Below are 11,336 nucleotides of genomic sequence, written 5' to 3'. Positions count from 1 at the left end.
TGTTGCACTGTACGTACCTGTTGCACTGTGCATGCCTGTTGCACTGTGCGTACCTGTTGCACTGTGCGTACCTGTTGCACTGTGCACACCTGTTGCACTGTGCACACCTGTTGCACTGTGCATACCTGTTGCACTGTACAGTGAATGACAGCCTGGCACTTACCTGTAAATGCAGCTGGGTGAGCTGAGGTGGCAGACTCTCAGGAACACGGGTCAGGTTGTTGTTGGATATGATTAATATATTGACCATGTCCGAGCCACTGAACATGGCCTTAGGGAGGCCTGCGTTGGTCAGATTATTGTTGTGGAGATACACAGACCTGTGGGAAAATAGTCACCATCAGCTGGGGTGGAAAGCAGTGGGAATGTTCATCTGGAGGGAAGCATTAAGACCATAAGAAATAGGAGCAGGAGTAGGTCATTCGGCCCTTCAAGCCTGCTCTACCACTCAATAGGATCCATCATTCCTCAAGTCAATTCTTCTGTCCTTTTCCTGTGACCCTTCATCGAGAATGTATCTACCTTAGCCTCAAATATACAGAAGGACTCTGCTCCCCACAGCTATCTGGTAGCAAGGAGCTCAAAAGCCTCACAACCCTCTGAGAGAAGAAATTCCTCCTCATCTCAGTCTTAAATTGGTGCCCCTTTATTCTGAGACCGTGCCCTCTGGTCCTAGACTCTCCCATGAGGGGAAACACCTTCTCAGCATTTACCCTGTCAAGCCCCTGAAGAATCTGAGATGTTTCAAGGAGATCACCTCTCATTTATAGACTCAAGTCTTGAATTGACTTGACTGCATAACCTTTTTGACTTGGCTGGAGGTGTGCTGAGCGTTTCAGCAGTTTAATGTTTAATAAATTTTTTTCCACTTCACACCAGCTCAGCTCAGCTCATAACAGTACCGCACCCCTCCCAACTCCCAAAAACCCCAATCTCCCACAATTCCTGAAATCCTGGTTTACACTTTCACCTCCTGGCCTGATTTTCCCCAACAATTTCTCTCCATTTGTTTCTCAAGTTCCATCTCACAGAGTGCAAAACACAGAATGGGAAGCAATGCTCTGGACTCCTTCCCACACTGTTGCCCACCCACAGCCTCATTAACAAAGCTCACCACGCCTCTCTCGAGCCGTCATCGCCAACTCCATCCGGGCTCTTTGGAAATCCTCCACTGCCGTATTGGGAACAAAATGGTCACTTTTTCCTCCAGATTCCCTCCCAAAACTGTGTCCCGCTGCCTTGCTCTCTCTCTCTCTGTCCATCAGCGTAAGCCTCTCCAAACCTAATGCTTCACCTTTATGTGGGCCCCCTCTGCTAACTCTTCACCATGGTCTGCCCAATGTCAACTCCATCTGCATGTCTGGTGCCCCGCTGTGGGATACATTCACAAGGTGAAAGCCCTGGGCTGGGGTCATATATTTATTTATTTGCTAAAGCTGCTGTCTTTGTTCCTTTTTCAGCCACCTCTGATGTACTTCACAGCTCACATATATCACAGAGAGTCAGGTGCTTGTTGAGTCAGATATCTGGAAGTTTATTAACTGCTCCAATTATTTACATGGCTACAATATCAGGCAGCTTTACCCACGCGGACTGTGCTCAATGATGTTGCTGTACATTTCATACACTTAACCACCCAAAGACACCACACGCTGACTACATTGCAAGTGAGAGTGATTGAAGGCGAGGCAGGTACTTTTATACTGGAACATCATGTGTTATGATGTCATGTCACTATCTTAAAGTACTGTGCCCTGAAATCTAGGCCATAATGCAACAAATTCAGCATGCAATGGTCAGTTCCTCTGATGTTTGCAAATCCTTTACCCGTATACCACATTATGTATAGTTTGGAGGTACAATCACACCCAAAGTCCAGGATTGTTACAGACTGTAGATTGACTGAGGAGCATACTCACAGAACCACAGGACCTGATACTAATAGGTGTGACTATTAAAATGATTAAAAATGGTACTAATTACTTATTAAAATTATTAATAACAATTATTAATTGCAAACAATTAAGAAGAGAAATGGGTTTTATTGCAAGGGTATTGGAGTATAGGAGTAAAGAGGTCTTGCTACAGTTGGCCTGGGTTTTGGTGCAACTACGTTTGGAATAATGTGTGTAGTGTTGGTCTCCATATTTTGGGGAAATGCTGGGATTGGAGTGGTATGGTGAGGGTTCATTAGGTTAGTCCCTGTGTTATCCTATGATGAGACACTGTGTAAAATGTGCCTGTTATCTCTGGTGGTTAGATGGTTTACAGATGATCTCATTGAAGCACTTGAGATTAAGGCCAGAAGACATAGTAGTGGAAGCAGGCCATTCGGCCCATTGAGTCCACTCCACCATTCAACGTGATCACAGCTGATCTGTTAATCCTCCACTCCACTTTCCTGCCTTACCCCATAACCCTTGATTGTGTTAATTTTGAACAGTTTTAATAATGCTGAGAGATTGCTCCCACTGGTCTGGGAATCTAAGATGCAGGGGCACAGTTTCAGGGTAAACGAGCCTATCATTTGGGACTGATGTAGATTTAGAACCTACGACACAGAGCTAAGGCAGGATGGTGGAATTAGATCCATATTCACCATGATGAAATCACATGGTGTAACTAACATTGAGTACTTGTGTTCCTAAATCAATACCACAACTGAAACAAAATCCCTTTACCCGCGATGGTGTCATACCAGTTGAAAGGGAGAGTTTAACTCTTTATTTCATCTTAAACTAGACAGACTTGAGTTTCATTTTGAAAAAAATGGCATTCAATTGCAAGAACAAAGGTGTTATACCATTTTTACACATAGCAAGCTTCCAATCAAAAGGTTACACATTTACTCACCTATGTCTCTAGCCAATCATGATTGCATAGTTCACATTCCAAGTTAGAACATGTGACTGTATTATCCAATCATGATCAAACTACTATATGTGGTGATATTATTCCAATTACATATCGTTAAATGTTTACAGCTCCGAGCAGCTAGTATATCCTGGAACTTTTGGTGCGTATTTTGTGGTTACACGAACCTATGCTGTCTATTTTCACCCCTTTCAGTCCCTCCTATTGCCTATACTGTCAACCTCACACACAAAACACCACCAGTTTTGGCCCCAGAAAACATGTGGAGGTGTATAAGTCAACCTTTCTTTCTAACTATGAGAGATTAGACTCACAAATACCTAAGGTGGTGATCACCAACATAACACAAAGAGACCATAAGAAGTAGAAGCAAGAGAAGGCAGTTCGGCCCCTCAAACCTGCTCCACCATTCAATAGGATCATGGTTAATCACTTCAATAGGATCATGGTTAATCACTGTTATGTTTGGTGTGTCAGTTTGGCAGCACGGTGGCTCAGTGGTTAGCACTGCTGCCTCACAGCACCAGGGACCCAGGTTCAATTCCACCCTCAGGTGAATATCTGTGTAAAGTTTGCACATTCTCCCTGTGTCTGTGTGAGTTTCTTCCCACAGTCCAAAGACATGTAAGTTAGGGTGGACTGGCTGTGCTAAATTTCCCTGTAGTGTCCAGGGGTGTGTGGACTAGGTGGTCACAATGGGCTGAATAGCCTCTGTTTGCAGAGGGGTTTTTTAAAATTTTTAAACAGGGGTCCCAAAGGTCGACTTATACAATGAGTCCTGCGCCAAGTTCTTCAGGGACCTCCCAGCCTTGGGCCTGCCCAGAAAATAGCTACAGCCATGGCCCTGCCAGAGTTTACAAAAACACAAGTTGCTGGAAAAGCTCAGCAGGTCTGGCAGCATCTGTGAAGGAGAAAACAGAGTCAACGTTTTGGGTCCGGTGACCCTTCCTCAGAACTGATGGTGGCTGGGAAAGTTTACCTGAGTTTAGGCTTGCGGCCGAAGGTGAGAGTGAAGACCTCTGTCAGATGGTTACCAGCAAAGTCGACAATGTTCAGGGTATCAGGGAGCCGCCTGGGCGTGACTGTCAGCTGGATTACAACATCGGGAAGGTGACAATGGAGTCAGAGTTAGTGTTAGCACACAGTAAGAGCGAGTACGCCACTCCAGCCTGCCCGAGCCCATCCAGTTACCCTCCTGCTTCAGTGTAACGGCCACTTCTCCCGTCGCGCAGCCAGAGAGCCATCCAGCACGGAAACAGACCCTTCGGCCCCACTCGTGCTGTTTCCAAAGGCAGCTCAGAGCTGACCGTGTTGCCTTGGGCCTGGAGTCATGTGTAGGCCAGGCCAGGTTGACATGGCAGATTTCCTTCCCCTAACAGGGGGCATTAGTGACCAAGATGAGGTTTTATGACGATCTGGAAGCATCACTAACCAATGCTAGTATCGGGGTGTTTTGATGTAGAGTAGGGACAGCTAAAGCGATGATCTGACCGCAATAACAAAGACGTGAGATGAGCTCATCAAAAACAGAGAGAGAGAGCGCGCATTCACTTCCTAACCCTAACCCTATCGCAGGTCTGCGCCGGCCCCCATGTCCAGGGACAGCAATTTCAGGACAACGCAGAGAGAATGCTTAGATCCCAGGGCCTGTCACACCTCAGTAGAAAGTTCAAGCCTTTGGGAGCAGAGAGGGAGAAAGCGAACTTATGGAAACCTTCAAAACCCTGCCAGGGCTCGACAGGATAGAAACAAGGAGGATGTTACCCCCCAAACCCCACCCTCCCCAGCTGCTATGGTGGTGCGAGAGTGTCTTACCTTGGACAAGGGGACACAGTCTCAGTGTCAGGGATGGGCCATTCAGCACACTGACATGAGGAGGAATTCCCTAATCCAAAGGGTGGTGCGTCTTCAGAATTCTCTCCCCCGCTGGGCAGCGGAGGCTCAGTCACTGAGCACGCTCAAAGGAGAGATCGAGTGATTTCCAGACGTTAAAGGCGTTGAGGGAAAATAGAGGTTGTATGGGGAAAAGGTGCTGGTTAGAGGTCATGGTCTGGCAGAATGGCAGAGCAGGCATGAGGGGCTGAATGGCCTGCTCCTGCTCATACATCCCTATATACTCCAACACTAGCTGTGTTAGCACTGGCCCTATTAGCACTGGCCCTGTTAGCACTGGTCCTATTAGCACTGGTTGTGTTAGCACTGGCCGTGTTAGCCCTGGCCCTGCTAGCACTGGCCCTGCTAGCACTGACCCTACTAGCACTGGCCCTGTTAGCACTGGCTCTGTTAGCACTGGCCCTGTTAGCACTGGCCCTGCTGGCACTGGTCCTGTTAGCACTGGGCGTGTTAGCACTGGACATGTTAGCACTGGTCGTGTTCGCACTGGCCGTGTTAGCACTGATCATGTTAGCGCTGGCCCTGCTAGCACTGGTCGTGTTAGCACTGGTCGTGTTAGCACTGGCCCTGCTAGCACTGGTCGTGTTAGCACTGGCCCTGCTAGCACTGGCCCTGTTAGCACTGGTCGTGTTAGCACTGGCCCTGCCAGCACTGGCCGTGTTAGCACCGATCGTGTTAGCACTGGCCCTGCTAGCACTGGTCGTGTTAGCACTGATCGTGTTAGCACTGGCCCTGCTAGCACTGGTCCTGTTAGCACTGGCCCTGTTAGCACTGGTCGTGTTAGCACTGGCCCTGCTAGCACTGGGCCTGTTAGATCTGGTCATGTTAGCACTGGCCATGATGGCACTGCCATGTTAGCGCTGGCCCTGCTAGCACTGGCCGTGTTAGCACCGATTGTATTAGCACTGGTCGTGTTAGCACTGAACGTGTTAGCACTGGCCCTGCTAGCACTGGTCGTGTTAGCACTGGTCCTGCTAGCACTGGCCCTGCTAGCACTGGGCCTGTTAGATCTGGCCATGTTAGCACTGGCCCTGTTAGCACTGGCCCTGCTAGCACTGGTCCTGTTAGCACCGGTCGTGTTAGCACTGGCCCTGTTAGCACCGGTCGTGTTAGCACTGGCCCTGCTGGCACTGGCCCTATTAGCACTGGCCGTGTTAGCACTGGCCGTGTTAGCACTGGCCCTGTTAGCACTGGCCATGTTAGCACTGGCCATGTTAACACTGGCCCTGTTAACACTGGCCCTGTTGGCACTGGCCATGTTAACACTGGCCCTGTTAACACTGGCCCTGTTGGCACTGGCCCTGTTGGCACTGGCCCTGGGATAGATTCCCTGTGAGTTGTACCCACCTTGGCCCAGTGCTGAACCTGGGGGTTGGAGGTCCCAGTTGTCTCCCAGAGACGCGAGCGCAGATTCTCGACTCGCACTTCAGTACAGTGTTGGGGGAGAGCTGCGCTGCCTTTTAGCGAGACAGTAAATGCACAAGCAGGCTCAGGAACAGCTCAGTCAGGGATAAAAATCAACCAAAGATGGGGAAAAAATAAAGCCCTGAGCCCTATTGGAAAGCTTGGGGCGTCCTGTCCCGTGTCCTCAGCCGATGTTTATCCCTCGATCGATATCATAAAGCAGCTCATCTGACCATCACCACAGTGTTCCTTGTGGGGTCTTGCTGTGCACAGGTTAGCTGCTGAGTTTCCTGCAAGTCCAACTGTGACTGCACTTGAGACACATTTCATTAGCTGTAGACAGTCTGGGACATGTCAGACACTATATAAATGCAGGGTGTGTTTTCTGCTGGTTGGGTGGCTGTATGACACACATTTTCTTCCCGGTGTACAATGGGAGAGTACTGAGGGAGGGGGAACAGGGGGTAAGAGAATTAATGTAGAGACTGGCCCCATCACCCAGACTGTACCCTGTGTGTGTGTGTGTGTGTGTGTGTGTGTGTGATTGAGGGACTCTCACCTTGTTGTTTGCCAAGTACAGGTACTCCAGTTGCTGGAGAGATGCAAACACTTTATCCGGTAACCCTGTAAGATCAAGGCAACAGGAGTGTGAACCAGCCAAATGCCCTAGAGGCTACTCCCCCTCACCCCCATTCAGTTATCTCAACACCAACTCCATCTTCCCACTGCCCCCAGGCCCAAACACCTCAATCTCAGGCCTGATTTTCTTTTGTAAGAATCCCTTACAGTGTCAAATCAGGCCATTCAGCCCATCGTCTCCACATTGATCCTGTGAAAAGCATCCCACCCAGACCCACCCCATCACTGTAACCCTGCATTTCCCATGACCAATCCACCTAGCCTGCACATCTGTGGGAGGAAACCCACGCAGACACAGGGAGAATGTGCAAACTCCACACAAACAGTCACCTGAGGGTGGGATCGAACCCAGGTCCCTGGCGCTGTGAGGCAGCAGTGCTAACCACTGAGCCACCATGCCACATATGTGATTGACCACAGCTGCCTGGGGTAGAGAATTCCAAAGATACACAAACTTCTGCGTGAAGAAACGTGGAAAACAGGTGCAGGAATAGGCCATTCGGCCCTTCAAGCCTGCACCACCATTCAATATGATCATGGCTGATCATGCAAACTCAGTATCCCCGCTCCTACTTTCTCTCCATACCTCTTGATCCCTTTAGCCACAGGGTCCACGTCCAGATTCCTCTTGAATATATCTAATGAACTGGCCCCAACAGCTTCCTTTGGGAGAGAATTCCACAGGTTCACCACTCCCTGAGTGAAGAAATTCTTCCTCATCCCTTGGTCCTGAATGGCTTACCCCTTATTCTTAGACTGTAACCTCTAGTGTTAGACTTCCCCAACATCGGGAACTTCCTTCCCACATCGAGCCTGTCCAGTGCCATCAGGATTTTATATGCTTCTATGAGATCCCCCCTCATTCTCCTAAATTCCAGCGAGTACAAGCCCAGTCGATCCAGTCTTTCCTCGTATGTCAGTCCAGGAACCAGGCTGGGGAACCTTCAGAAAATGTCCATCCTCATTCAAGTCCTAACTCCCCTGAGGTCACCGTGAAGGACTCTCCTTCTCAACCTCTCCCCTTGTCCTGAGGCGTGGTGAACCTCAGGTTAAACCACCACCAGCTGGCTCTCTGTAATAACAAGGCAGCCCCATAGTCCAGCAGGATTACAGTGACCGTATCTTTTTACATAAGCCCCTCATCCCCACACTATCCCCCTGGTTCTAAGACTCTCCAGCAAAGGTGGAACACTCCCTCAGCATCGATCCTGTCAAACCTTCTGAGGGTTTTCAACATTTCAACTCCTCATTTTTTTCCGAAAACCCACTTCATCCATCTTCATCATACAAAGAACATAGAACATAGAACAGTACAGCACAGTACTGTTGTTCGGCACAGCACGATGTTGTGCCAAACTTTTACCCTAATCCTAAGGTCTATCTAACCCCCACCCCTACCTTATACTATCATCCATATGCCTATCTAATAGCTGCTTAAATGCCCCTAATGAGGCCAACTCCACTACCCTCTCTGGCAATGCATTTCACGCCCCTACCACTCTCTGACGTCTCCCCTATATCTACCCTGTTACTCTCAGGAATCGATACAACCCTGTCACTCTCAGGAATCGATACAACCCTGTCACTCTCAGGAATCGATACAACCCTGTCACTCTCAGGAATCGATTGGCTGAACTTCTGTTCCTCTTCCATCTGTGCGTGTATAATCTCCCTGAGCTAACTGTACACAGTTGTGGCCTGGCCTCATTGAAGCACTAGGTAGTTGCAGTTATTGTAATAATTAAGGACAGAATCTAGCCTTGTCACTGGCCTACACTCAGACCAGCCCAATAGTTTCTTCCTGGCAACTGGGGGGGGTCTCACAGTAGGTGGCTCTTGGGAGTAATGGGACTAGGGGCATTGGCACAAACCAAGATGGACATCGAGATCTGGGTACAATAGCAGAAACCCTTTCCCCAGTCACACCTGCCTACCCCCCCGCCATCCCAAACCAGGCCTTTCAGCCCCTCATGCCCCCTACCTTGGGATGGGATCCTGTTGTTGTGCAAGCTGAGGGTCTTCAGTTTAGTGAGCCTGGACAAGTGCTTGATGGGGATATCTTCCAGCCGGTTATTCTGCAAGGAGAAGCGATGGGAGATTAGATAGAAAAGCTCCTCTTTCAGCAATGGTCTCCCACTTCCTTTTCCCAGCGTCCCTCAGTTTTCTGGGAATTCGGGACACTGCTTGATTCTTTGAATCTATAGATCCCTGATGTCTTCGACACCGGATCAGCGGGGGCATCAAGGGTTACCGGAAAAGGGGCAGAAAGTGGAATGCCAGATCAGCCACGATCCTATTGAAAGAGGAGCAGATTGAAGGGCCCTTCTGGCCTGCTCCAGCTCCTATCCCTTATGGCCTTCTGGTATAAAGAGAGAACAGACGGGGATACATCAGGGTAGCGGGCTTCGCCATGGTGGCAACTCAAGCGTTTAACTCTACTTAATAAATTAAACAAATTTATTACCCAGAGAAATTGCGATCATTGAGCGATATTACTTGAGTATCTAATTTGTGAAGCAATATACCACACGGATGGAGCGGCAGATGTTGTATGGGAGCTGTAACATACGGTTGTGCGTATCACGAAGGAGGTGTATTTGAGCCATTCAGGAAAGGTCACTGAGTAGTCGGGGGTGGTTGATAGGGCAGGAAAGGGTTTCTGGGGACAGAATCAAGCCAAAGGTTAGATCTGGGGTTTCCCAAGGGGTAGGCAGGGGTTGTTTCTCATCCCCTATCTCTAACTTGACAGGCCGAACGATCTACCTCTTTCTGATCACCGAGGCCTCTGTGTGTTCAAACACTTTGACGTTGGAAGCACCATGGTTGTGCTGTTGAACATGCGAAGGAGTGGGATCTTCCTCTCCACATAAACCTGCTGAAAATTCTGCCCTCTTCCTGCGCTCCCCCCACAACGGAGCAGGGAACAAAGGATCGGAGAGGGGTCCATTCCATGTGCGGTGGGTTGATCTGAGTCAGGCAGTGCTGGGTTGTAGAGTTACATAGAGTTGCAGGGTTCCTGGGTGAGGGGCCTCGCGGAGGTCTGGCTGAAGGGGGTTTTCTTACCTGTAGGGCCAGGTGCTGGGTGTTGGCTGAGACGTTACTCGGGAAGGTGCTGAGGTCCACGCCGCTGCAATCCACCGTCGCCTCCGAGTTGCAGACACATCTGAGTGGGCAGCTGTCTCCCGCCGAACTCGAGGTGCTCTCTTTCTCACCTCTGCTAAAGGCAGGCAGCATGGAGAGGACCCCCATCAGGCAAAGAAGTTCCCATTGGACCACCATCTGCTGGGGGGGAGGTGGGGTGTGGCGCAGGAGTTGGGGGAGAGAAGAACAGATGCACTTTTGAGATTGGAGTCAACTGCGAGATGGTGATCCACACTAATCCCTGCAGCCTCATCATCCTCAAAGCCAACCCCTCCCCATCAAAACCCTTCAAATTTCAAATACAATGTCCTCAGGGCTCATCTGTTTCCTTTTCTCTCTCCCTAGGGGTGGGGAGGCAATGGCCTGGTGGTATTATCGCTATTAAACCAGAAACTTTGCTAATGATCCAGGGATCTGGTTTCAAATCCCGCCACAGTAGATGGTGGAATTTGAATTCAGTAAAAAGAATCTGGGATGAATCCATTGTTGGGGAATAATCCATCTGGTTCACTAATGTCCTTTAGGGAAGGAAATTCCCGTCCCTACCTGGTCTGGTCTACCTCTGACTGCAGACCCACAGCAATGTGTGGTTGACGCTTAACTGCCCTCTGGGTAATTGGGGATGGGTAATGAATGTTGGATTAGCCAGTGACACCCACATCCCATAAGGGAGTAAAAATGTAATTTGTATACTGAGGTTGGTTGGCTCGCCGAGCTGGGTCATTATTCCACAGATGTTTCATTGCCCTGCTGGGTAACATCACCAGTGCAGCCTCCAATAAAACACTGTTGTGTTTTCATGCCTGGTATTTAAACTCTGGGCTCTGTTGGATTTGATTACCTTATTTCCGGTTTTCCTTCGCAATGGTGTGTATATAGGGTCTAGCTCTATGTGTTTGTTGATGGCTTCCTTGGTGGAGAACCAGGCCTCTAGGAATTCCCGTGCCTGTCTCTGTTTGGCCTGTCCCAGGATCCTGGTGTTGTCCCGATGGAACTTGGTGTTCTCCTTATCCATGTGTGTGGAGATGAGTGAGTATTGGTCATGTCTTTTTTTTGCTAGTTGGTGGCCAGTTTCTTTCCAGTCTGTCCAATGTAATGTTTGTTGCAGTCCTTGCATGGAATCTTGTATATCACATTGGTTCTGTCCATAGTGGATAAGGGGTCTTTGGTTTGAGTTAGCAGTTGGCATAGGGTTGACGTAGGTTTGTGTGCTACTCTGATGCCCAATGGTCATAGGAATCTTGTGGTCAGTTCGGGGATAGTAGGAACTGCAGATGCTGGAGAATCTGAGATAACAAGGTGTAGAGCTGGATGAACACAGCAGGCCAAGCAGCATCAGAGGAGCAGGAAGGCTGACGTTTCAGGCCTAGACCTTTCTTCAGAAA

General features: G+C 49.2%; 2 protein-coding genes across 3 annotated transcripts in view; one reads left to right on the top strand and one right to left on the bottom strand.

Annotated features, from left to right (window-relative positions):
* The window catches only part of LOC109916461 (podocan-like protein 1), a 23,630-nt gene extending 13,519 nt beyond the window's left edge, over positions 1-10,111 (bottom strand). The window contains exons 1-5 of the mRNA XM_048617857.1: positions 9,874-10,111; positions 8,792-8,885; positions 6,731-6,795; positions 3,854-3,963; positions 164-320 (exon numbers count right to left, since the gene is read on the bottom strand). Coding sequence (XP_048473814.1) covers positions 164-320; positions 3,854-3,963; positions 6,731-6,795; positions 8,792-8,885; positions 9,874-10,089 — 642 coding nt within the window. The 5' untranslated portion in view covers positions 10,090-10,111. The remainder of the gene's footprint in view (positions 1-163; positions 321-3,853; positions 3,964-6,730; positions 6,796-8,791; positions 8,886-9,873) is intronic.
* LOC109916464 (coiled-coil and C2 domain-containing protein 1A-like) overlaps positions 1-11,336 on the top strand; it is a 118,485-nt gene that overhangs the window by 98,965 nt on the left and 8,184 nt on the right. The window lies entirely within an intron of this gene.

This window comes from Rhincodon typus, chromosome 38 (genome assembly GCF_021869965.1).
Source record: "Rhincodon typus isolate 14 chromosome 38, sRhiTyp1.1, whole genome shotgun sequence".
In the NCBI taxonomy this organism is placed as follows: Eukaryota; Metazoa; Chordata; class Chondrichthyes; order Orectolobiformes; family Rhincodontidae; genus Rhincodon; species Rhincodon typus.
The sequence above is the reverse complement of the archived record's forward strand: the minus strand, read 5'-3'. Positions and strand labels throughout refer to the sequence as shown.